The 27,679-nt window shown below is 35.6% G+C and overlaps 2 protein-coding genes across 4 annotated transcripts; both read right to left on the reverse strand.

The window, feature by feature from the left end:
- Positions 1–2,254: 2,254 nt before the first annotated feature.
- LOC131165677 (uncharacterized) lies at positions 2,255–10,796 on the reverse strand. Its single transcript, XM_058123668.1, has 2 exons — positions 10,456–10,796; positions 2,255–3,105 (listed from the first exon to the last, which is right to left on the reverse strand). The coding sequence occupies exons 1-2, from the start codon at positions 10,495–10,497 to the stop codon at positions 2,440–2,442; spliced, it is 708 nt and encodes a 235-aa protein (XP_057979651.1). The 5' UTR covers positions 10,498–10,796; the 3' UTR covers positions 2,255–2,439.
- Positions 10,797–12,114: 1,318 nt separating this feature from the next.
- LOC131165678 (GDP-Man:Man(3)GlcNAc(2)-PP-Dol alpha-1,2-mannosyltransferase) lies at positions 12,115–22,031 on the reverse strand. 3 transcript variants are annotated; one of them, XM_058123671.1, is made up of 8 exons: positions 21,885–22,013; positions 21,553–21,782; positions 20,222–20,508; positions 19,602–19,788; positions 13,583–13,651; positions 13,277–13,470; positions 12,727–12,836; positions 12,115–12,622 (listed from the first exon to the last, which is right to left on the reverse strand). In XM_058123671.1, the coding sequence occupies exons 2-8, from the start codon at positions 21,601–21,603 to the stop codon at positions 12,378–12,380; spliced, it is 1,143 nt and encodes a 380-aa protein (XP_057979654.1). In that variant the 5' UTR covers positions 21,604–21,782; positions 21,885–22,013; the 3' UTR covers positions 12,115–12,377. The 3 variants fall into 3 exon arrangements, with proteins under 3 accessions (XP_057979654.1, XP_057979652.1, XP_057979653.1); XM_058123669.1 differs by having other exon boundaries at positions 21,553–22,031; XM_058123670.1 differs by having other exon boundaries at positions 13,277–13,455; positions 21,553–22,010.
- Positions 22,032–27,679: the final 5,648 nt, after the last annotated feature.

A 27,679-nucleotide genomic window follows, 5' to 3' on the forward strand; every position in this document is an offset into this window, starting at 1 on the left:
CACACCAGCATCCGTTTAGATCTATTAAAAAAAAACACAAACCTCTCTTAATTTTTTACCCAAAGCTTTGCAGGCTTATGAAAAGCTATACCAAGTATTTGCTATTGCCATCATGTTTTCCAACTCCTTTTAGATCTAGTTCAAAATAAAGGCAACGCATCGCCTTTTTCATAGCTGATGATTAACTAAGGGAGGGATATTATGTCATTTACTTAAACCTTAAAGAAGGTTACCATTTTTCAAAAATCAGGGGAGGTCCATTTCTTTTTTCTTTTTCTTTTTTTTTCTTAGCCTCGTAGATGAGCAGGCTGCTCGTAAGCCATAAAAAACTGTCAAATATTGTAAATCTTTGATCATCCGAAACCAGCTCCTAGTAAGTCTAAGAGGTTCTAATCTGAGCCTCGCCCCAAGAAAGGCAGGGGCAGTGCCTCTCCAGAGATCAGATGGAGAGAACTAGAATCCGCAGCTGCTATAATTACTGTCTCCCACTACTCGGCTATCAAACTAAATTTGCCAATCATCATACATAAAGCGCAGAGTTTGCTGAGAGGTGGATCGAATAAACATTGCACTTGGTAGGAGGAGATTAGGTAGGAAACGGAAGGAAAATGGTGAAATTGAAAATCTTTTACCCAGTTCAATAGGCAGGAATGCTGGGAAGGAAAGGAACTGGATGAAAATGGACCTCTCCACTCCTCTCAAAACCAATCCCTCCAAATGTGAAAGAACAGGGTTGAGGAAAAAAAACAAGCCCATTAATCCTGGTTAGGGTAAATTCTTCCATTTTATTTGTTTGATTAGGTAAGCCCACTTTATTTGCCTCTCTTTCCCTCCTTTGTACCTTTTCCTTTCATATATATCAAACAAGCAAACACAATATACGGTCACAGCTCCCTGGAAAAATTTTAGATAAAGAAAAACCTCCCATTCGTGGTTGATCAATTAGACTCATCACACAAAGCTCTGGCACTGTATTAGGGTCTGGGGAGAGCATGACGTACACAGCCTTACCTCCACATTTGGACAAGCTGTTTCCATAACTTAAACATGTGACCTTTTAAGTTAGGACATAACACCCTTACGATTGAGCCAAGGCTTGCCCTTGGTTGACTAGGTAGATTATAGAAGATAAATAACAAGTTCTCTATATTCTTATATTTGTGTTTTTAAGAAGGATCCACCAACTATTCAGGCTTTGACCATTAGTCCTGGTTCATCATCCACCCCATCTACAGCCATAATACCATTTGGATCGTATGCAAACACTGATTTTCTTTGTTCTCCCACCCAGTTCCCTTTTGATATTTTCTTGTCCTATTAGTGCCTTTAGCTTAAATTCTGGAGCATCTAATTGCTGCATTTACTTGTCTTGTTGAAAAGAGCCAAATCCCTTTTAATCAAAGTTTCTCCCATCCCAATTTTTCCCTGCTCTCATCACAAGTGTATTTATCTAGAGACAAGCACCCACATAAACATCAGCCTTACTAATAAGTATTAACTAAACAAAACAATTTAGGTTTAGGACCCAACAAGCCCTGGACCCAATTCTTTGGAATTGGCCACTAAACAGGGTCAAAGTGGTCTATCCAATGGCCAGCTTCCTGTCCTACATCACAGTAATCTATCTCAATGTCCCTACCCGACAAAAATGAAAACCATAAGATCATTGCTTGTTCACTCTTATCACCTACCCACAGTGCGCACACATTCCTTCATGTGTCATGAGTGAAAGCCATTGATAAGCTACAAAAGCATAAACTATTGCAAATTACAGGACAGCCTCTATAACCTCACTCCCTTGGTATAAACATAACTTCTTTATAAAATAAAGTACTCAAGTACTTATATCTTCCATGTGTGCTTTCTTATAGGCTATTTCTATGATGTTTGAGATCCAACTAATTTCTTACATTAGCATCTCAAGCCTCGTGATTAGATGCCTGAGAATGCAAACATAAAAAGCAGAGGCATTCAGTGCCTTACAATTAGCTGGAGAATTAAGAAAGAATTTTGATGCATAATTCATATTTCACCCCACAAAAATTGACTGGTTTTCTTAAAACTCAAACTGGTCCTAATGAACATAAAAAAAAAAAAAAAAGAGCAGAAATAACATCTAGAAGAAATTCAGGAGGAGCAACATTTCAGCTAAAAGAACTTCAAGGACCTCTTCATGAGGTTAACAGGAATTTATTAGTTATTTCAATTTATTGAAGCCATAAACAAATATTGGGAAGAAAAAGAGGCAGAGCAATGAACAAAACTAAGATGCAATTGTTATCCAAGGAAATCTTTGTACATACAAGTATACATCTGACCTGAAAAGAGTTAAATTACAAGCCATGATAAAGATGAGCACCTAAATACATGAAATCAATATGGCTAGAGGATTTCCATTTATATATCAAGAAGGTAGCAATAAAAAATTAGAGAACCTCATCACTCATTAAAATGGATGGCACCAGCTTTCCACACTATATAAGTTGTTGCAAACATCACTGTGCTGATAAAAACAACTGAAAAGATGATACCAAACAAGTCAGCACCCCCGGGAAACTCAAAAGTCAAACCCTGCTTTGGCAACCCCCGCTTGCTGTCATCAAACAAATTTGTAGGTGCTTCAGGAAGGCCAGATTGATCTTTCCCTCCATCACTCTTTATCAGAGCCTCCAAGGATTTGTTGCCAAGTTCTGATTTTGATGGCTTTGTTTCTGTGTAACGACTGAGAACTCGGGCTGCCCTTAGTTTCTCTCTCGCCGTCAAAATTGATCTTGTCATTTTAGGTTTAGAATCAGGAGATGATAAGGGGTCCTGCTGGGAAGAAACTCTTGATCCAGTTGACACTCCAGGAGTTCGGGGCTGTGACTCATCCACAATCTTCAAGGATGGAGAACTTGCAACTGAGAACTCGTCATCTGAAAGTGAATTTTCAGCCTTTCCAGAGCTTTTATTGGTGTTTGTTGCAACCTGATCGCTATCAGCCACTGAAAGACACAAACCCCATTTTTTCTCCTTTATAAGTCTCCTTGATCCACATATCCCTAAGGGGGATCCAAAATGTGTAGCCTTCAGCACTGAAGTTCGAAAGCAAGATCTTGACACATTCTGAAATTTGGCTTGCAAGTTTTAATGGAGAAGCACATTGTAAATAACCAAAGGGAATAGCAGATACAAAGATTATTCATACGACATCAAATTAAATCATCATGAATGTGAACTTCCCATTCAGTGACAGATTATTACACAAAATCTCTTTCATGCTCAGAACATTTATTAATAAGCATGTCAAGAACATCACATAATCCCCTAGCTGAATATAACATGTTGAATGAGGTTTCCAAAAAGCTAAATACATTCTAAAGACATGTGTCCATCTTCTCAACCAAAACTGAATTGAAAGTCACTTTCAAATTTGTGCAAATAATAGCAATATGATTGTGAAGGAGAAACACTTCTGCAATCTTTCCATAGGAACACACACATATAATCTTGAACTTTTAGAGTAATTTGTTACTCCACATGATATCAGAACAGGCGATCCTATGTTTGAACTACTGCACCTCCCAAAACTATATAAAAATCTCAATCAAAATTGAAGGCCACTTTCAAATTTGTGCACATAATGACAATATAATTGAAAAGGTAAAGCAATTGGTTACTCCACATGATATTAGAGCAGGAAATTCTATGTTTGAACTACCCCACCTCTCAAAACTATTTTTGAAAAAATACAAAAATTTGACCAACCCAAAGTATGGGCAATCTAGGATCTGCATATACCTGCACCTTACACTTTTTCTTTTTTAATACAGATTTCAAGTATTGGGCTTGGTTTTCATCCTTAAACTGAGCTTCAAATATGAAAATATCTTTCAGTGCTCAAAATGCACAAGCGTTAAAGAGATTGGGATGGATATTACACTTTAAGAGATTTTTTTGGTTGCAGGAACAGGTGCTGGAAGTAAGGTGTAGGGATCTTCCCAAAAGTGTGAACACTTTTCCCCAGAGAGCTCTAGTTGCATTCTACCTCAAAAAAGTTGACAACAACAAGGCATTTACTGGCACTTCTTGGCTAGGAAACTGTTTTTATGATTGCTGGAAAAGGTAGTACATCTCTGAAAAGCACTACAATGGCTAGTAAAAAAAAGATGAGCCTGAAACCACTTCAAAAGAGAGGATATAAATTGAAGAAAGAAAATATATAACTCCTGTATTCAGATTTGGAGATTGATTCAGAACCTTGGTGAAGGTTTTGTTGTTATATTGCTTTTAATCAATTTATTGTTCTCCCCTCTCATATAAGGCATGTGTATTCCTAGAGGGTGACAACTGACAACTGCCAAGCAAGGTTTTGTAAGGAAGCAAAGTCAGATTGATTGGAGAAAGATTGGATAATCAAATATATAATTTAAAGTATTTTTTGACCTTACTATTAAAGAAGAATATATACAAGTATAACTTAAAACTGATGAATTTTTCTTAGGTGATGACTTCTCTCTCATGGTGTTACGACTCTGCTAAAGTCTTGTGAGTCCTTTCTGTACAGAGCAAGCTAGGTGTGTAAGAAAACAGAGGATAGAGATGAGAGAGCTCAGAGAGCGTGAGGCATGGAATTCTGGAAAATGCTCTGTTGTATTAACTGAGTTGCTGTGCAGATACAAGCAGCTGACTTATACCCAAAAATCCTAACAAACTAACTGATTTACATACCAGAGAAACAGAAGGCATCTTAATAAGGAAATATGTACAAATAATAATGAAAAGAATAATCAACAAATATAAAATATAAATATAAAAAGAAAATATAGCTGGTCATCCTGCAGCTTGGTGTTGACTCTCTTCATGTAATAGCCCCCCCACGAGATGAAGAATAGAGATTCACTATTCCCATCTTGGATAAATGTTGTTGGAGAAGGTAAGAAGGCAATGCCTTTGTAAAAATGTCGACTGGCTGGTATTGGGATGCAATATGAGCTGAGGTGAAGGCTCCTTCTTGAATTTTATCTCTTATTAGGTGACAATCCAACTCAATATGCTTAGTCCTTTCATGGAAAACCGGATTGGCAGCTATGTGAAAAGCAGCTTGGTTGTCACAATAAAGGACTGCAGCTTGTGGATGTGGAATTCTGAGATCAAAAAGCAAGTAGTGCAACCAAGTGAGTTTGGAACAAGTTGAGGCCATGGAACGGTACTCGGCTTCAGCCGATGAATGAGATACCACAGTTTGCCTTTTGTTTTCCAATAAACAAGTGAATCACCAAGAAGGATACAATATCCTGTAATAGATCGATGAGTGTCGGGGCATGAAGCCCAATCTGAGTTGCAATAAGCTTTGAGCTGAAGTTGAGAGGTAGAGGGCAGCAAAATACCTTGTCCCGGGGCAGCTTTGATGTATCTCAGGACTTTGTGAGCAATGGCTAAATGTTGAGTCCTTGGGTTGTCCATAAATTGACTAAGGAGCTGGACAACGTAGCACAAATCAGGCCGAGTGAGGGTTAGATACAATAAGCGACCAATGAGCCTCCTATAAGAGCTTGGATCTGAAATGGGGTCACCAGAATCCTTGCTCAATTTAAAATTCTGGTCAATAAGCAGCTTGGTGGGTTTGATGCCAAGGGTTCCTGAGTCAGCCAAAATATCCAATGCATATTTACGTTGGCATAAGTGAATTCCTTTAGAAGATTGGGCAACTTCCAAGCCAATAAAATAGCGTAAGGAACCAAGAACCTTGGTCTTAAATTGGCTATTAAGGAAAGACTTGAGAGCTGTGATGGTTGTGGGACAATTTCCAGCCAATAATATCATCTACATAGATTAATAAGACAGTAAATGCAGCACCATCAAGCTTGGTAAAGAGGCTATAGTCGGCTCGAGATTGCTGAAAACCAAAAGCAATAAGAGAGGAGGAGAATTTTGAATACCATTGTCTTGAGGCTTGCTTAAGGCCATAAAGGCTCTTAAGAAACTTGCATACTTGGTGAGGTCCTCCTTTGTTGTATCCCGGGGGTTTGCACATGTAAATCTCCTCTTCTAAGTCGCCATGGAGAAAAGCGTTGTTAACATCAAATTGATGAAGAAACCATCCTTGAATGGCTGCCACGGAGAGCAAAACCCGCACTGTCACAAGTTTAGCTACAAGGGAAAAAGTCTCCGCATAATCTATGCCCTCTTGTTGTGTAAAACCTTTCGCAACAAGTCTTGCTTTCAATCTTTCAACTGACCCATCAGAATTAAACTTGGTTTTGTAGACATACTTGCAGTCAATGGCATCTTTTCCAGGAGGTAAATCAGTGATAATCCAAATATGGTTCTGTTCTAAAGCTTCCAGCTCATTATTCATGGCCTGACACCAGCCAGGGTGTTCCACGGCTTGCCTGAAGGTTTGAGGTTCAAACAAAGTGGAAATAGAGGTAGAGAAAGCACTAAAGGTAGGTAAAAATTTCTGGTAAGAGATAAAGTTTGATAGTGAATAGGGATTACCAGTAGGAGGTGCAAAAACCTTGGACAACGATTGATCTGAAGCTGAAAATGAGGCCTTGTCACAGTGAAATTCCTGCAAGTACTGGGGAGCTCTCCTTGGTCTAGTTGACCTACGAAGTGGAGTATCTGAAGGGCTAGGGATGGGTGGAGATGTATGAGAATTGATAGGAGAAGTGCTAGAGGGGAGAGGAGATGTATGAGAGGATGTAGTGGGCAGAGATGGTGCCATGGTTTCTGGGAGGTCAGTGGGATTAGGGGGAGGAGTTGAGGTGGGAAATCAATATAAATAGGTAAAGGTTGAGAGAAAACAAAGGTGGGATTAGAGGGTGTGGTAGAAGTAGGGATGGGCAAGGATTGAAAAGGAAAAATTGACTCATGGAATATTACATCCCAAGAAATGAAAATGTTTTTGGACTCAATGTCAAGTAGTTTATACCCTATGGTACCAAAGGGGTAACCAAGAAAAATGCACATGCGACCTCGGGGATCAAATTTTTTCCTACCATGGGAAAGGGTAGAAGCAAAATAGAGGGAACCAAAAATTTTTAGGTGAGAATAGGTGGGTGGAGTGTTGAATAAAAGTTCAAATGGAGTTTTATTCTTGAGAAGTGGACTAGGTGTTCTATTTATCAAGTAGGTTGCTGTCAACACACAATCATTCCAATATTCAAGTGAGAGACCAGCTTGGAGTTTTAAAGCACGAGCCACATTAAGTATGTGTTGGTGCTTCCTCTCAACAATTCCATTTTGTTGAGGAGTGGCAACACAAGTGGTGTGATGCACAATACCTTGGAGCTAAAAAAAAATCTGTCACGAGAAATTCACTGCCATTGTCAGTTCTCAATATATTTATTTGTAGTTAAAATTGGGTCTCAACAAGATTAGAGTAAGCTTCAATGGTTTTTCTTGTTTCTGATTTATTTTTGAGAAGGTATAGCCATGTGCTTCTACTGAAATCATTCACTAAGGTGAGAAAAAATTTAGAACCATCATAAGCAGGAGTTGAACATGGTCCCCATAGATCACAGTGCACTATTTGAAAAGGTTTTGAGGTTTTGTGGATGCTGTGAGAGAATGGAAGCCGATGTAACTTAGCCAATGGACAAATGCAACAAGGCTTTTCATTAGAAGTAATATTTTTCTTTACAATGGGATCTGAAATTAAATTCAAAACAGGAAATGAAAGATGACCTAGGCGACAATGCCATAGGTCAGTGACACTAACAGGAATCAGAACTGATGCAGAAAATGAAGATTTGGCAAGGGAAAAATGTGAGAGAGTGGTAGCTAGAGTCAAAGGAGAGACTGCAGTTCTGAGCAGGTAGTAGAGACCATTCCTCACTTCACCCTTTCCAATCGTTGTTCAAGATAAAAGGTCGTGGATAAGACAAAAATCAGAGAAGAAAACCAGGCAACATGTGAGTGTGGCAGCTAATTTCTAGGCTGAAATGAGATTAAATTGAAAGGAAGGGACACATAAAACGTCTGTGAGATATATTGAGTGTGTGAGTTGGACAACCTGTGTGAGTGACAGGGACTTCAGTCCCATTTGGTAGTTTGACAGAATAAGAAACCTAGGCACTGATCTTTGCGAGGGAGGAGGTGCAGCAGACCATGTGATCTGTTGCACCAGTGTCTATAATCCAAGGAGTGTCTCGGGTGTGCAATGAGTTGTGTGTGAATGTGGATAAGCAAAAAGAGATACCAGAAAGCTTAGAAGCTGAAGCTGGGAGAATGTTGGACTGAATCTGATTAGCTGAGGGCTGAGCAGCAGTGGGAGACTCCCTTGGCTGAAGTAGGGCCATCAATTGTTGATATTGGGACTTAGTCAGACCAATTCGATCATCACTGAGATCCTCTAGGTCAGAGACATGAGTTGGAGTAGTCTGAGTGGCAAACACAGCAGGGTTTGGGATTTTATTATAGAATTTGTGGCCTGGTCGGTACCCATTCAACTTGTAACATTTCTCCATTGTGTGTCCAGATAAACGACAATGAGAACACACAGGAGGCTCTGCATTACCAGCTTTAAAACAATTCTCAAAGGAATGCCCAGTAATTTTGCAATGTGTGCAGTAAGTACGCTCCTTCTTCTGGTTTGGTTTGGATTGGGGTGATGGTTTAGGGGTAAATGGGAAAGATCTTTTGATGGCAAAAGCCATGGAATCAAGGGAAGGTTTTGATGCTGGGAGAAGTTGGTGTTAGCGTTCCTGCTGTTGGATCAGTGAGAAAACTTTTGTGATGGGAGGCAATGGGTCCAAGAGCATGATCTGATCTCGAACAGGGGAATAGGTGTCATTCAATCCCATGAGAAATTGAAAGACATAGTCACGTTGGTAACAGTCAATTAGGGATTTCAGAGAGTCGCAAGTGCAGATGGGAAGGGGATCGTAAATTGACAGTTCATCCCATGGTGTTTTGAGCTTACCATAATAGATACTTATGGAATCATTCTCTTGGAGAAGGCGAGCTAAGGTTTGCTTGAGCTGGTAAATGCGAGGCCCGTATTGGTGAGAAAATCAATCTTGAAGATCCAGCCAAATGTCGCGAGCATCATCAACAAACACCACGCTAGACTTGATGGATGGGCTGATGGAATTTTGAAGCCACGAAACTACCATGTCGTTGCAACGTTCCCAAAGCTCAAGAAGAGGGTCCTCTAGTTTGGTGGGTCAAGGGATAGTGCCGGTGATAAATCCCAATTTATTCTTGGCATGAAGGGAACTCCACATAGCACGCGACCAGGTAGCATAGTTATCGAAGGTGAGCAAATCCGTGACCAAAATCACCGCAGGGTTGTCTCCGTTGTCCAATCGAAATGGGTTACCGGGGTCATTGAGGTTTAGGTATTTGGTTGAATGAGTTGCAGGGGAGGTGTTTGAATGGACAGAGTGATTCGCGGAATGGTGTGAAGAAGAATCGGCTGAGCTTTCCAGGGGATCTCCCATGAATGGTGCTCTCAGGCTCTGATACCATGTAAGAAAACAAAGGATAAAGACGAGAGAGCTCAGAGAGCATGAGACATGGAATTCTGGAAAATGCTCTGTTATATTAACTGAGTTGCTGTGCAGATACAAGTAGCTGACTTATACCCAAAAATCCTAACAAACTAACTGATTTACATACCAGAGAAACATAAGGCATCTTAATAAGGAAATATGTACAAATAATAATGAAAAGAATAATCAACAAATAAAAAATATAAAACATAAAAAGGAATATAGCTGGTCATCCTGCAGCTTGGTATTGACTCTCATCATGTAATTAGGTGCTCTACAAGAACTTAAGAATTTTATTTTTGAAATTTGAATGAGGGCAATTGCTCACACTCAAGTTATGTAGATCCTTCTACAACCCCAAAAGGGAGCAACGTGAGAGGGAGAGTGTATGAATATGTACAAAAAGATAGGGCTAAATACATATAACCTCCGTGGATTACGCTGGTTCCATTGGCTGCTCGTGGTTAAAAGTTTGAACTTAACCCACCTGAAGTTCTCCGTTTAAGATTCCACTAATGTTAGCTGTTTTCAATACTCAATTCCACTCAACGGAGCCTTCTCACTAACTGAAAGATTAGTATTTTCACCATTCAACTATGTGGCTGTTCATATCATATGATTTCAGAATCCGATGACACTGTCATTAAATCTCTCCTGGCATCCATTTTTTCCTACCAAATTTATGACGATCAGGGAACCCAAAAAAAAAAAGAGTCGTCCTAAACCCTAAAGTAATCATCGAATCCGCATCAAATTCCATAGGAATTCACAACAAGAAAATCAAAATCTCAGCCAAAAATTTCTGGCATTTACATTCACAACCAGTTGATTGCTTTCCAACTCGGAAGAAATCAATAGAGATCGAATTTTCAATTGAACCAACCACAATGAAAGCAATAATAGTGGTGACTATAAAATGGAACGGAATTGTTAGGTTGAGAAACACGAAAAAAAAAAAAAAGTGTAAAGAATTTACCGCAGAGCTAAAGCTGGTGACTGGATTCAAAGGAGCAGCCATGATCAGGTACTTTGAAGACCAACCATCAATACAAAGAGACAGTGGGAGTTGGGAGCCCGTTATCGAGCCCGGTGATAGAAGTTTTTGAGATAACGCGTAGGTGTGTGGAACCCATTGGTCCGATCCGAGTGCCAACTACCCGCCCCGGGGACACGCGGACCCAACATCCACCGATCGAATCTGGACCTGCACGGAATGTAGTAAAATTGAATCGGTACTCGAACTCAATTCCAATTCGAAACTCCACTTGAACGGTCTTAAAATTGTTGAACCAAGGAAGATTTCACAATGAATTTAGCAAAGAGCGAACATAAATTTTGGATGTTTAATTTAGATTCGGATGAATTTAAATAAATTTTAATATAATTTTATATTAAATTTAATATATTTTCAAATATAGAGTAAAAATTTAAAATATTTTAACCACTTTAGATTTTCTGTTGACTAGGTTTGATTAGGTCCTCTAACCTGTAACTTGATATAGGTCCTAGGCTCGGATTTAACGAAAGTCCAACCGGCACCCGAAAATCGTGACCGCATCTGGATTAACATGGTAGGTGAAGGTCGCTACCCCGTGAGTTTGGTGTCGCACTGGGGGATCCGAAGGGCTGGTCGATGGTAAGAGTTCCCAAGAGAATAAAAAAAAAGTGTATATATAAATTATATATATGTATAAAATATACATTATATAATTGTATAATATAAATATAATAAAATCAAGAAATTTGATTAGGTTTGTAAATGGTATAATAAAACTCAAATTCAATTTGTTAAACTATTTTAGTCATTCAAGTCTCGAGTTGAGTCAAATTACAAATTAAGTTCAATCCAAATAACTTACTGGACTTGACAACTTGTACCCTTTGATTGAAATAAATATTTATAAAATACTGTAGACCCAATGTTGCTGGGCAACTAAAACCTCAAACAACTTCAGTTGTTCTTTTTCTTTTTCCTTTAATTTTACAGCTCTATTTTTCTATAAAAAAATAAAAGAATTTGAAAGTATGAATTTTGGAGGATCTGTACTTACATGAATATGAAATAAAATTAATATAATTTTGTATTTTATTTTATCTAAATTCATTCTAATTGAGTAGGGTAATTGTTTTGTTTTCTTTTTCTTTTTCTATTCCTAACTCAAGGTTGACAGGATGATGGTTTTGAAATTATAAGTATCATCTATATAAACGGTTCATAAGTACTGAAGCAAGTGCAGTGATGGTGACTCGTGATCCACTTTATTTAAATCAAGTTCGAATTTAGTTAAAGATAACTCATTTAATAAATGGGTCAGACAAGTTTGGATTGAATATCCTAGGTAACCCATTTAATAAAAATTAAAAATATTAATTAAAAATATGTGATATTTTCTACGTTTTATATTTTTTTATTAAAATACAAATAAATAAAATACAAAAAATGTCACTTTAAATAAAATATTTTAAAAAATTAAAAATAAATAAATTATATTTTTAAAAGGATTCTTAACAAGTACTCATTTATTGAACAGGCAAATTTGAATTTATGTACTAGTCACCTGTTAGTAAACGATTCAATCCAAACCCATTTAATCTATACCCATTTATGATCCATCCAAACCTACCCGCTAACCCATTTGACCACACCTAAAACTCAATATCAGCATCAGCAAATAACAGGCAACTTGGCCCGTCAAGTCAGATAAAAGTTGGGATGGAAATGAAGGACAACAAGAAACAGCAAAATTTCTATGTCAAAACTGCCAACAGCGTAGGAAACATCAACCTTTCCCACTAACAATTTTTTTTTCCTACCTTCTCTCATGATAAGCTTTAACAGAAATCCTTGTGACAATTATAACCGTTCCATCACTGGAAACATAAATGTTGTTTTTTCCATCACTCAGAAGCATGGCACAGAAGGGATCGGATGGCAGCTTTGAAATCATCATAAAATCTTTGCTCCGAGAACCTGCCTGCCCTTCTCCGTGCAGCAGCAGCCATCTCGAGTCTCTCAGATTCTGACATCCTTACAATTTTGAGGATGGCTTCCGCAAATTCTTCCACGGTCTGGGCAAGGAATCCAGTTTGCTGTCCTTCTTCTTCCAGAACAATGTCCATTTTAGGCCCCGCAGAATTGTGAGCTGAAAAAGAAAGAAAACTTCTTCAATGCATATCAAAGCAGTAACATAATTTTAGAATCGGAGTAAATTCAACATAAAAAACAGATAAAAATAAGAATGCCCACCAATTGGTATTGCGCCTGCAGCCATGTATTCTACAACACTAATGCCAAAGTGTTCATCTGTCATGGAATGAATCCCAGCAACAGCTCCTCCCAAAAGTCTCACCAAGTCCCTGCAACCAGTTTTGACAAGAACAAGTAATCATTGATCATGTTCCCATGCTTATACTGCACAAGGCCATTAACACAATAAACTTCACTCGTGCATAGCTAAATGATATATTCATAGTTCTGCTGTGGTTAGAGGACAAACAATTGATTATTGGCCAAGCCACTGCAGAGTAGGGGCTCCAACCAGTCGGGTCATTAATCCATCAAGTTCATTCATTTATCTTTAGGCATGCTATATTGCCAGTAACAACAGATGAGGGACCATCAAATTCTGTGGCATGAAACTTATGCTCCACATGACATATTTTAACATGGCTTTCTGCTCAATCTAATCTCCCAAAAAAATTGTTTTTATCTTTGATATTTAGTATACACAGCTGGAATTCAATAAATTTAAAATGATGTTTAGAATTATCAAGATTAGATAGAAATATACACGGACCTGTACATCATATTCTTGTAGAACTCCACATCTCCCTCCACTTTTAATTCGATAGATTTGTTTTTCAAATTTTGCAATCTTTCCTCATCTGACCTATTACGACAACTGCCCACAAACTGCAGCTTTGGTCTAGGCCGATCTGCATCTAATTGGCTGACTGCAACAGAAAAGGCTTCAAGCTGGAGAGTATGAGCCTGGGAGATGAGAATCAAGTTTAACAGGACATGTAATAAGTAACCAACGCCCTAACATGAGCCACTAAAGCTGTATACCTTTTGCTCATAAAGATCATACAAGCATGCCCACCTTCTCTGGACGGAACTGAGCAACAGAAATAATTATTGGAGTTTTCACTGATCTTTCCAATGGAAGAACCTGCAAGCATGCAGCTTATGAGAACCACGTGCATATGACCCAAACTATAAGCGTGTAGGAGGAGAATTGTATGTTAAAGAAATGAATCTCACAAAACAAAATGATAGAAATATGCACTAGCACATACACATATATACAACCAAATACCATTAATCTGCTGTAATAATCAACTGAAAGTTACTCCTCTATGCAACCTAAAAAAGGGTTAACCAAAGAAACATATCTCTACTCTTTCTTACATACTTATCTCTCCATCATCCAATAGTAGTCCTAGTAGATATCTTATTTATTTTCTTCTACCATCTTATCCTTGATTTTTTCCCCCTCCACTACATTGGGTACGTTTCAATTTTTTTAAAAAAAATATGTTCAATAAATATTAAACAACAGCTGTTGGTTTTATTTTAATTAAGTATACGTTAAATTTATGATGCTGGATGTTATACTTAATTTTACTTACATAAACTGTGATCCAACTTCATTTCAAAATACATTTTTTCTTCTTCAAAATAATTTTATCCTCTACTCTTTCTTAAAATTTATATTTTTCTCGGTAACTAAATAACATTACATTTCCTATAGCTTTGCTGTTTGTGAGAGCACACAAAATCGAGCCAATTGAGTAATCTTGGAAGTCGTACGCACAATGACTATATGCACCGATAAATATTCTCCGTAGGCGCAAAACCGGCTTTAAGGATAGTGGTCCTTCCACATCTTAGCTTCTGATAAGTATTTGTGTTTTTATTTATATTAATTTTACTATAAATATTTTTCCTTCTATTATATTTTTTCAACAATCTTAAAGCCGAGTTCTATTATCTATTTTCAGAACGAAAATAAATAAATAAATTGCATATATAAAAAATTGCTTAAAGAAGAAAAAAAAAAAACTTTGATTCCATTATATACTTTATAAATTTCAATAAACACTAGCATGTCTCCATTTATTTATTCAAGTGCTTAAAGATTTGAATTCTGAACACTTAAATTTGAGGTTACTATATTATCTTATTTGTAAATCATAAATTTGATACATGATTTTCATTATTTAATTTTCACATTAAATTATCATTTTTTCTAAGCAACCAAATTCAATGACATTATTTTTTTTTGGTGAAATAGCAATATTAGTTTTTTTTAAAAAGGTTTTTTTGAAGTCTAATGTCTTTTCTCAGTATTGTATTGATGGGATTCATGAGTTGTTTATTGATATGTTTTGTTATTTATTTTTTTCTTTTTTGAGACGGATTGAAATTACTCTTTTAAATTCTCTAGATGATTGTTCAAATAATTGGAGATAAGTTACATGAGTCCAATATTCAAAATAATAGTAGAATCGGGGCAAGACTGCTACTAAAAAATCTAAGTTTTTATTTGTAATTACTTATGGATGCATTTATACTCTGTTGGCATAATCAATTAATTAAAGTGTTTTGATAATTTATTCATATGTGAAATAAACAGCAGTGCATAAATCTGCAATTAAATTAATATGCTCGATAATTATTATTAATGTTTTTACAAAGTAAGATAGTTGCAAATGAGACATAGTATTTGCATGAGAACAGTAGTATGGAGATGTAGTTACCTAAATTTACGAACCTTAAATGGCGCAAGAAAATTAATTCGAGTATGATAATAATACACATAGATGTGTAATTTTATAGTGCATTGTCCAAGTGGATAATAGACACATAACCATAGTATTGATGTGACAACCCGAATAAAAATAGAATTTAAATAATAAAGATGAAGGGAAATGAAAAACAGTAACAGAAGGAGGAGGTCGTTCGCGTTCATTGACAACATTGCACTTTGAAAGAAATAACCGAAGGAATCATCAGGGCTTCGTCAACGAATATAGGAAATTTGTCGACGAGGGTATAAGAGAATTCGTCGACGAAGACGGGATTCATCGATGAGGAGATACCGAGAGAGATTTTTGAGTAGACTGAATTTCATCGACGAGGAGTGGATTTCATCGACAAAATTATTAAAGGACTCGTCGACGAATGACGTGGCTCGTCGATGAATTCAGTCCTATAAATATCAAAAATCTGGATTTTAACTTCAAGATTAAGTAAACTCTCATCCTCTCTCTCCTCCCTTCGGTTTTCACTCTCTCTCTCTTCGATTTTGGGCTGGATTTACGCCGGTTCGAAAATCCGAAGTCACCACGACGCTCCTGGAAAAATTCTCTCCAATTCTGTCAGAGCGGATCGTTGGTGGAAGCAAGTTGGAATTCATCACTGAGTTGAGGTAAGACTTTTTAAGCCAAATTTGGTCTTACGGTAGTTATAAGAAATAATATACACGTGGAAATACTGAAGTTTAATATTGAGAGTTTTCATTTTCAGGATATTGATTAGGAAATCTTACGAGTGTGAGACCAAAGTTTATAGGAACTTTTCTCAGTAGTCAGGTAAGGGAATAAACTAAAGCAGTTATTTTCATACAAATTATTATTATTTATGAGAAAAGTTATTTTCTGGAAAGCATGTATTATATCTATAGATTACGAAGGAGATATACGTTTGAGAAAAATACTACTATTATGTTGAAATGTATGATTTTATACGGCAAATGTGTGGCATGAATATTATTTTACGTGGAGAATTATTATGATATGATAATGATATGAATGAAGTGTGGTTTGAGAAATTATGAAAGTATACAGTACATTATGACATTGACAAATATATGATAAATCGATTATTTTCAAAATGATGTATTCATGTATGATTTCGGCGCGAGGCCGTGTATATATGAAATGATTACAGCACGAGGCCGTATTTATGAAATATTCGGCGCAAGGCCGTATTTATGAAATTATAAAAGATGTTATATTATCATATATTATATGTTATCAGAATCTGAATGTTAGTTTAGTTCAGCTCAGGAGCGCGGTACCATAACTTATAAATCAGATATTTATTATCAGATTAGTACTAACCACCCCACGAGGGGGTGGGAGATGGATAGTCGATGTGGCTTTCAGTAGAGTGTGGACGTCCACCTGACAGTCCGGACCAGAGTGTGATGGGTTCATCGTACTTACAGACATTTTTGACTCGGCAGTAGTCGATTAGCCATTATCGGGTCCCACCTTCGGGCTGCACAACCCGACATGGGGGGTAATACATGACATTAGTTAGCTATTCATCATGGGTATATTTTCAGCATTATCAGTTATAACAGATGTTTTATGTACGATATGACTTATTAGAAAATATGAAAGCATGTGATTATTCAGTATGATATGATGAACGTTTACGAAAATATGAAATGTACTGTATATGTATAATTGTCTTAAATGTTCATGTTGTCACACAGCTGTATTTAGTTTATTTTCCCTTACTGAGAAGTGTCTCACCCCCGAACTAAATTAATTTTTCAGGAGACCCTGAAAGACCGACGGGTCGTGACCGCCGTTGAGTCAGTGATATATTACCCCGTTAGGAGGGTAAGCAATGTGCTAGGATCAGAATTATTTTGATTATGGGATCCTAGATGTATTTTGAAATATTTTGGAAGAATGTAAATAAATACAGTATTTTGGGAATATAGATAACTCTGGTATTATATTTTATGGTTGAATGATTGAGATTTTATACTTGCTGCTTGCTTAGGTTTCCGCTATGATTGGCAGGTGTCCCCGTTTATATTTCATTTTCTATTAAGGAATTTGAGGTCGTTACAATTGACCTTGGTTAGTATATTTGTGGACTAACCTGAACTAATTGAATAGTCAAACTAGGCTATTATTAGTGCTATCACAAAAAAGTCGAACTACATAGTACCAATACGATAATATAGAAACGACAGTTGATTACTAAACTTTTTATCTAAAGGGTTAGCTAGAAAGCTAATGGAAAAGAAAAGAAAAAGAAATCTAGTGGGATGTGTCGTAAGCCCTTAACATAAACTACTAATGTTGGCAAACAATCTATTAGATTGGAGATCCCATGAATTATGTTCAATAGATAATAACAAGTCATTGAGTAGTTTGGTGAGCGCTATTATTTGTTTTGATCATCCTACTATCTTTGAATAGTGCAACTGTAATGATTATGAGATTGAGTTTATCTCTTAATAAATACATATACTTTGTTAAATGGTGTGTTTAGTTGCAGTTACACACTTGATAGATTTACCTCTATGGGCATAAAAGTGGGGCCACTTCCTATGAAAGTTTAATAGATTAAAAATTTTTAGAGCATTCACGAATATCCAAGTGCGGTGCATGGCCTATTCGTACCAATCCGTATGAATTTTGTGTCTAGAGATGTTATGTGAGTAATATGTTTCTATTGTTCTGCTAAGAGAATTTGGTTCAAATATTTAATATTCACCAATCCAGTTTTTATCTTTCTTTGTTTTTTTTTAAAAAAATATTTTATTTTTATTTTTTATATTTTGAACTAGGTGAGGGATGGTTGATATTAATATTATATGTTTCAAATTTTTTAAAAAAAAAATCTGTTTAATAAATATTAAACGACAACCATAGGTTTTATTTTAATTAAACATACATTAAATTTAATATATTAGCTTTAATGCTTAAAATATTAACTACTACTTTAACAGTTTCATATATACGAGGCCAAAAGTTATACTTAATTTTACCTATATAAACTGTAATCCAGTTTCATTTCAAAATACGCCTTTTCTTCTTCAAAAAACTTTATATTCTACTCTTTCTTGAGATTTATATTTTGTTGGGCAACTAAATGACACTATATCTCCTATAGCTCTATTGTTTGTGGGTGTACACAAAATCGAACCAACTCAATAATCCTGGAAATCATTCATGCAATAACTATATGCACCGAGAAATGTACTACGTAGCATGAAATCAGCTTTAACAACAGTGATCCTTCCATGTCTCAACTTTTGATATGTATTTGTGTTTTTATTCAATATTAATTTTATTACTAAAAATTTTTCCTTCTATTTTCCAACAATAAGTGACCAAGGTGGCGCCTATTTCACAGGTTGAAAAATATTCCCACAAAATTACATTCTCATGAATCTCATTCCTAGAAATGGTATGCTAGCATCATGGGAATATTTTTGTTTGACTTGCATCATAAAATTCACAGGACTGTACACAGGTGTACATGTTAGAATTCCGTTAAACAGGAGTCTTGATATACATTTCAAATAGATTATCATTTTACCTTTGACCCATGCATGAAAAATATAGGAACAATAATCATAGTTTCAGCACCAAAACTAACGAAGGATATGCGCCAAAATAAACCCATATTCTAAAAAATTTCAACAACCTAAAATAGGAAAACAAAATCAACACATAATAATCCAATTATGTGAAATAATAGGGAGCAATATAGCCTCAAGATTTCAAGCATTATGTTACACTATCATTATAATAATAATAATAATAATAATTTTATTAATTTTTATGTTCATTATAACAATTTATAATTATAAATATAATAATACTGTGTAACAAGATTATATTATGGAGTGCTCTAATCTCCAACCAACCAAAAGAGTGGGGACAACTTAGCTTGAAAAACAGGATTCCCATATTTTGTGGGAATCCTTCATCCCTACAGCATGTTAGATTAAAGCCCCAAAACAAATGCAAGAATATAAGATGTCATGGACACCAAATTCTCAGAAACATGAACCAAAACAGCCCCTTGAGCGGTATCTTGAGATCTACTATTAGTAATTTGGGATCAAGCTTTTAAGCTAGGTTTTTCAAGCTTGCTCCTTTCAAGTTACTGGACCAAAGGAACTTGTGGGTAGTCCTGCTGTAGATTAAAAATTTTGCTCCTTAAGTGACAGAATCAGTAGGCTCTATGTGTGTGTGTGCGTGTGTGCGCGCGCGAGAGAGAGAGAGAGAGAGAGAGAGAGAGAGAGATGGTAGAAAATAACCAGGAATATTTCACATTGAAGAAGTTAAGAATTTACAAACCTGAAGTCCTGAAGTATCACAAGGGGGATAGACTCGCTTAATACGATGGGAAGTTCCCCAAAGCTTTTCAATATGGGTCCTAGTCCATGAAGAATTAGCCATAGCAAGGTGAGCACAAGAGCCTACAATGCCGTACATCCAACTAAATAATGTATAATAGAAGATCTTGCACCGGGATAGCCAAACACTGCCATGAAGTAAAACATTTTGAGGTTACAGTAGAGAAGACTGAAAAATGTTGCCTGACATAGAAAACAAGTCCTTGCCATGTGATGCATAAGAGGCAAATGCATAAATCTACCAATGAAAAATCTCAGGCTATTAAATGGCAACTAACAAACACCACAGAAAATCCGTAAGACCTAACACCAGGTGTGTCTCAGTGCTTAACGAGGAGAGAGTCCTTAAATTCAATGAACAGCATATGAGAATACTGATCTGGAAGATCCTATCATGCAAAACAAAAGAAAAAAAGAAACAAAGAAGTCCCACTCCCCCACCATGGACTAAGTTTTCACGAGTAATTATCATGAGAGAGTCCTCATAATGTTCCAAATTTAGACCTATCATTTGAAGATCATGGAAACATGCATAAGGAAGTAAGTTAAGAGAAAGCAAACCTCTGAGCAATTCTAACATCATTGTTATACATCCAACTCTGCTCACGGACACGAGATATCATGTCTAGACTTATTGTTGGATAATGTGTATAGCATATAACTTTGCATCCAAAAAAACGAGCAACTGGATATGTAAAAGCGTATCCACTGGTGTCAAAATAATATAAAGGAGTGAACTTGCATAAAGCTTCCCATGAAAGATACATTGAACCCATGCTTTGACCAATCATGGTAAAGTGAGGGTAAGTGGTTTCTTCAACCCACTTCCTTTTATACAGCAGCACCACCTGAGCATTGAATTTATTAAAAAAATAAAATTAGACACTAGGAAACCCCATATAGACTAGAATGAGATCTTCAATAACAAATGAGGAACCAGCATCAAACAAAGAAATATCCAAATTCTCAACATATAAAAACATCAGTCAATACAATTATATTTACAAGCTTCAGAGAAAATTTCCTTTAAAATAGATGAAAATTTATGTAACAGTAAAAGATCAAGTTGTCAGCCTTCAAACATTATTACAGTCGAAGGACATCAAAAATATCTTTTCCATGACTATTAAACCATGAGGAATATAAAGCAAACTTCGCTGGTTTTTGACAACAAATTCTGGTAATAATATTGATCAAACACCAAACTAAACCAACTTCAAGGTCATCTAAATTGGGCTTGAGAATGGTAAGGAAGGTGATTTCAATTAGCCCTGCTATTAAACTTGGCAAAGAAACCACTAAAATGGTTGACCAAAAATCAAATTATCGTCACTAATTAACACTACATAATCTAAGAGTTCAATTTTTTTTTACTCAAAAGTGGGATTAGAATGTGAATTGGATACAAAATTAAGGATGAACCAGCTGAAATTCAGTCAAACAGACAGAATCTAAGCATGAACAAAGTCCTAAGACCCAATTTTTCGGGAGAACCTCAACCTCAACGCAAAATCACCAAGACAAACATGAACAGCTCAAAACTGTAGTTCGTTTGTAGCCCTGCAGTGCTTATAGGTAGCAATTCTAAGTTCTAAAGAGTCTAAGATCCAATTTGCAATTCCATAATCTAGACTAACCAAACCAGAATTAGGGGGCCGGGGGGGGGGGGGGGAGATGAGAAAGACACAAAAACCCATTTGAAGAAACAAAAACAAACACAAAAAAACCCAATTGACAAGAAAAACATTCCAACCAAATTACGAAACCAACAATAAATTATTCGCAAGTATCTTAATGTCATGAAAACGTCCCCCCGAAACCCCAATAATACGAGAGAGAGAGAGAGAGAGAGAGAGAGAGAGAGAGAGAGAGAGAGAGAGAGAGGGGGTGACCTTCGGAGAAGAAATCAGCTTGACCCCAAAGCGATCGACGGCACGAGCCATCAAGCTCTCGGGCGAAGCGTCGTGATCGCCCGTGTAAATAACACAGTCAAGATCGGGGCGTTCTTCCTGGATGGCTTTGACGGCGCACCAGAGCACCCTCTCGCCACCGCCGCCATCGTTCGTGTAGGGGTGGAAGAAACCAACGGCTCTCCTTCTACTCTTCCTTCCAGCTATCACAACTGCAATGAATCTCACAATTAGGAGCAGTAGACCAGAAATTAGGGCCCAAACCAAAATTCCAGCGGCCATGTCCGCTTGTAACTGGAGAACCTGCGACCTACTGATTGATTGAACAAACGCACTCTATAGATATCACCAAAAGAGACAGGAATCGGCTGATCGCAACAGAAAAATCCGTCAACGGGCGAAGTGCCTCTCTCACTCTCTCTCCAAAATCCAAATGGGTAGTTGTGTTCTGCTTTATGGTTACAGAATTTAAGCGCTTGATTAATTAGTTGTCAAAAATATTTTTTTTTGTTTTTAATCTTTTAAAAAATTATAAAATGTTAGTTTATTTTTTAATTTTGTAATATTTACAGTAAAAAATTTAAAAACAAATTTTAATTTTTGATTTCTAATTTTCTAAATAATTACAAAAATATACCATATTTTTTAATTTTCAAGCTCAAATTATACTTAAATTATCTTTTTTATTATTTAAAAATTCTTAGTTTCTTATATACTTTTTAAAAAACAATATATCAGGTCTTTAACTATTAAAAAAATATAAAGAAGAAAAATAAAAATTATTTTTCAAAACAAAACAATCATTTATTTTTTATCTTTTTAATATAAATCTTGAAAACTAAAAATAAGCTGTCATTTAATAATTCAATGAAAAATTTAAAGAAAATTAAAAACTATTTTTTTGGAACTAAATACAACCCTAAATTTTGGATGATTTTTAATAGACTATTATTTAAGTTAAAATTTTGAAGTATCACCAATGCAATAATTATTGAAAATAATTAGAGAACTCAATTTAATAATTTATTATACTTAGAGAATTATTCTATGTAACTAAGCTTAAAATTAATCTTTCAAAAGTAAAATTGTAAGTAATATTCAAATTTTTATACAAGAGAAACACACTACACTTGAGCAATTAGTCCCAAGGCCCCTAGATAGCATATGTTCCATTCAATAATATTGTATGTACCTCTCACACATGTGTCAAAAAAATTATTTTTTGTATAGAAAAACTTATGAATGCTTTGATTTTGGAAATCTTTTTTTTTTATTTTTAAATTTTCAAAAATACAAATTTCAAAATTTATATATATATATATATATATATATATATATGAATCTGAAATTAAAAGATAACACATGTTATTTTTCACAAGTGAGCGAGACCTTAAAGGCTCTAAGGTACCACCCAAGATGTGCCCTAGCTTCTCTCGTTGATTAAAGTAGTGCTTCAACTATCTCTACAAATTTTACAAATAGTTCAAAAAAGTTGGTGGATTTGATAATTTAGAGGGAACGTGATCTGGAAATCAAACTTATTATGTACCTCACATTATGTTTGATTCCCAAATTGGCATGTCGAAGAGTAAAATGAAAATGATAATTATAATAGAGAATATCATGAAATTAGGTAAAAACTTGATTCCATTTCATTCTTATGCACCAAACATAGTATCTCCATCTTAATTTCAATTTTGTAATGTCCCAAAGTTCCCACAATGTTTCTTATTGAGGATTTGTTGGTGACTTCAATAGGGTAGGTATGCTAAGTGTTATGATCTCACATCAGATGTATAATAAGAAGATTTTGGGTTTATAATGATATTTGAGCTTCAATTAGGTGAGATGCCTTCTATAGGAGAAAAAAAAAAAAAACATTGAGGTCAAGCTCACTCTAGTTGGGTCAAAATCGTTGGTATCTGTGATGCCTCGAACCCGCTAAATGGGGCCCAGGTGCCACATGTTTCCATTTAGCTTTATAACATACCAGAGTTCTATATACATATATCCCAAAATAGTATTTTCCAACATCTAATATTCAAATATATACATCTCAGAAAACTTTAAAAAAAACCAAAAGTATACATCAAAAGTCTATACCCTCTTTCTCTCAAAAATGTTATGCCTACCCCGAGCTCATTGAGTTCGATCATGCGGAGGTCTTGAAAAAGATGAAATTCATATCGGGTGAGACACATTTCAATAAGACGGAATAGATTAATACTAGTGTGTGGCTATCATGAGATTTGTGTACAATATATAATCATCATTTACAAATTAATCCATAATTATGAAATCATTCTCTATCTCTACTCACATACATGCAGCATATTTTACTAATGAAAGTTCCCAAGGATTTAGGTGATTACCCCGCCCATACAAATAGTACTCCTCTACTCTGATACTTTATGCAACTTATGGCTACAACTAAAGCATATCAGGGAACTTACCTTACTCGGTAAGCCCTCAGGTGGATAGTTTATCTCGTATTCACACACATTCACACAAATGTTTATAGGCAGAAGTTTCCGAAAATAGGGAAGATTACCCGCTCATATAAATAGTTTCTCTCTATCCTAATACGTTATGCAACCCAGTGTGGCTACATCTGATATTAATCAAGACACTCACCTTTTTTAGCAAGCTCTCGGACGGAGGTAGGGTTCCCTATGCCAACACTGCAAAACGCAAGTGTAACATGGGAGCCTTGTGCACTGATGTCCTTTGTTCTTTCTTTCCTTTGCCAAGCAGGTAAAAGATGCAATAATATTTTACGAAGTTACACAAACTAATTAAAGCATAAGTAAAAAATATTTTTATTTTATATCAAAATTTCAGTTCTTTCAAGAATCTATAAATCAACATTCCATGAGAAATGTCATGATAAAACAATGATGTATTTTTCTAAGAACCATTGAGACTTAGGAATATAATTGAACATTGTCCAAGGATAGCATGAAATTCAATACTGAATTTTGCATTCATGAGATATAGTGAACCCTTAACCACCCTATAATTGAAATTGCTCTTCTTAACACCTTACTCATACCTTTGGTCATAAAAGAAAAAATTTAATTCATACTGCTATAAAGTAGAAACCGTATAATAATAAAATTAAAAGAATCATTAAATTTTTATAATAAAAAAAAATGGTCAAATGACAAGCTTTAATATACTCCTACATCAATCAAAGGACACTCTTTCACAATTCAAGCTTTAATATACTCCTATACGCCAAAATACAAAGAAAAAGTAATTTCTTACAAATTTTCAAAAAAATGAAATTATTTTTTAAAATAATTTTAAAATAACAAATTAGATTCATATCTTCAAATTTTAATTCCCAATTTTTATTTAATTTTTAACATTTTAATTGAATAATGTCCATATTTTCTTTATTTTTTAAAAACGGAAAGACTCAAATACCATGTTCACATTTTTGGGATAGAGGAGCACTTAGATTCATATTCAAAGGAGGAGACTTAAGGGATCCATTAGAATGTGAATACACCAATTCACTAAATAACCTAAAACATACAAACGACAAAAATAAAAATACAAAAATATAAGAGTTGGAGCATCACAAATTCAATAAATAAGGTAAAATATACAAACAACAAAAATAAAGAATAAAAAAAATATTAGAGAGTTGAACGTCTATTTAACTCAATTGCTTAGACTATGGATAACTCAATTGCCAATCATATCTCAACTCAATTTTTTCGCACATTAAAAAATGTTTCATCTATCAAAGTAATAGATAAATAATTACAATCTATAAGCTCAAAACCATAGATAGACCTTAAGGATTCATTCGACCGACACCAAGTTTTTTAGGCTAAGTTAAATAGCCTTAGCCTTAGATAGACCCTAGGCCTCTGCACTTAAATTTTAACTCAAACAGGACCAAAAATCTTAAGTTGGAAAGGGATTCGGGTGACCGAACCAGGTACGTTGAAAATGCCTCGGTCGACCAAACTTCTATTAAGTACTTTTCTAACAACTCGGATGCCTGAACGTTTACGTTCAAATCGCCCTTGAGCGACCGAACATATGAGTTCGGTAAACCAAACTTAAGACTAAGTGACTAAACCACGGACCTTTTAGAAAATCGCCTTGGTCAGTAGACCGAACCCTTGATCAGACACCCAAACATGAAAAAGTTACTTTTTCTTATGTATCTGTTCGGTCGACCAAAATTCTCAGGTTGAAATAATTTTAACTGCAGTAACACAGGGTTATTTGGGTTAAACTGATTTAAAACTTTTTTAATTATTCCCACCATATCTCAACGGTCAAAATTTTATGTGAAGCTATATATATGAGCTCATTTGTAAAATTTAAGAAGGGATTAGAGATTTGATTAACATATTTTTCCTCTGAAATTTTAGTGCCTCTCTTTCACATTCAAGCCCAAATACTCCACGGATTTTCATTCTCTTGCAAAATCATATTTGGTGTGAGTGCTTTGAGAGTTCTTACACTTCCTATACAAATTTATACTCTCATATTGCTTGTTGATTTTTATTGAGAGTTAAGCCTAAAAGCTTTCCCCCTTGAGTTAATCAATATTTATTTTGTGGGGAAACTTTTTACTAGCTTGTGAGTCTTTGCATTTTTCATTGCAAGACTCTTAGGCTTGTCTTGTGTTTTGTAGAAAACTTTTTGACAAACTTACTTTGAAAATATCTCCTATGCTTAATCTTGTGAAAATCATTTTGAGATATTTTGATTATATTCTTGGAAATCTTTGAAACCTTATTTGTGATTGATATATACTTATATATTGTTTCAAAGATAGAATGATAATATACTCTCACACTTGATTGATTATTGACATTACCTTGAGTGTTATCTCACATGTTTGCACCGAACTTATAGTTCTTATCATATTGGTGTGCATTGATTAATACTGGTACAAATTTGCTTGTATTAAAAGCATCCTTACTTGTACGCAAATTTATATTTTTTGGTTGTATTCCAAGCATGACCTGAGGGGGTGTTGATCTAGACCGTAAGGATTGGTAGGGCCTTCTCCACCCCGCAAGGAGAATTTGTAAAGGTTGAGGTCAGTCCTGTTAATTTGACCTGATTGTAACCGGTGTCGCTCCACCCGTTAAGTGAACATTAATGGAATCTTCAGGCTTGCGAGCCGAGGCGGGGTCGTAGGCACAGTTGGCCGAACCCCGATAACATTTCTTGTGTCTACTTTTAATTTCCGCATTTTAAATTCCAGCATTTGAATGCTTATGTATGACTATTGAGATTGATTGGGTTTATGAATATATGGAAAGACCCTAGGTTTGTGACTGGTTGTGAAATTTGGACCAAACCTATGAGGAATTTTTAAATACCCAATTCACTCCCCTCTTGGGAATACACAAATTCCAACAAAGCGCCAGCGAACTACTTTGCAAGATTTTCTACAGAACTTTCCTATTTTGAATTTAAAACCTTGTAAACCCTTTTGGGCATCAAATATAACTTTGTCTACGTGTCTAGGGTTCTTCTTTGACCCCTTTTAGGTTGGTGATAGACCTAGAAAGCCATTGAGAGCGAAGTAGAATGATTTACTATTTTTTTTATGTCAATTCTTGTATTGGTTCGTGCATGGAATCGCTGAAAACCTGTGACAGCTTTCGTGTTCCTTGTGCTACCACGTAGATAAATGTTCTTTTGATTGTATTCCCGATCGTTAGTGACAGACTTTCGAGTTGTAATTAAAGCCGATTTTTACATACTTTCTTTACTTCTCTCATTTAAATACATGCACTTTCAATACTTACACTTTGATTTCCATGCAAGTTTACATCTTTGATTGTGTTGAAACCCTAGGGTAAAGGATAGCATAATTAGGGAGTCATTCAATTATACAAACTAGGCTACGGTTCATGTACAAGGTGATCTCATGATCATTGTGATGGAGTATACCCTTGTTCCTTAATCGTGCTCCGGACAATTTGTACACCTTCGCTACTCTATGCCATCGTATGTTCACTTATCCGTTAGCCTAGGACGAATAGCTGATTGGACATAGTTAGCGCGCACGACAGTCTAAGCTTGATTCATAATCTAAGATCTGCTTTGTAGGAGTAGTGTTAACGTA

The sequence above is a fragment of the Malania oleifera genome, chromosome 10 (genome assembly GCF_029873635.1).
Source record: "Malania oleifera isolate guangnan ecotype guangnan chromosome 10, ASM2987363v1, whole genome shotgun sequence".
Lineage (NCBI taxonomy): Eukaryota > Viridiplantae > Streptophyta > Magnoliopsida > Santalales > Ximeniaceae > Malania > Malania oleifera.

Bases quoted from the DNA above. Each gene is read 5' to 3' on its own strand.
- LOC131165677 (XM_058123668.1), bottom strand. From the start codon at position 10,497: ATGGCTGCTCCTTTGAATCCAGTCACCAGCTTTAGCTCTGCG. The intron at 3,106-10,455 runs GTAAATTCTTTA...GCCAAATTTCAG, and splicing joins TCACCAGCTTTAGCTCTGCG to AATGTGTCAAGATCTTGCTT.
- LOC131165678 (XM_058123669.1), bottom strand. From the start codon at position 21,852: ATGGCCGCTGGAATTTTGGTTTGGGCCCTAATTTCTGGTCTACTGCTC. The intron at 19,789-20,221 runs GTTTGCTTTCTC...ACTTCATGGCAG, and splicing joins GATGTTAGAATTGCTCAGAG to TGTTTGGCTATCCCGGTGCA. The intron at 13,471-13,582 runs GTGGGCATGCTT...CTCATCTCCCAG, and splicing joins CTCAGTTCCGTCCAGAGAAG to GCTCATACTCTCCAGCTTGA.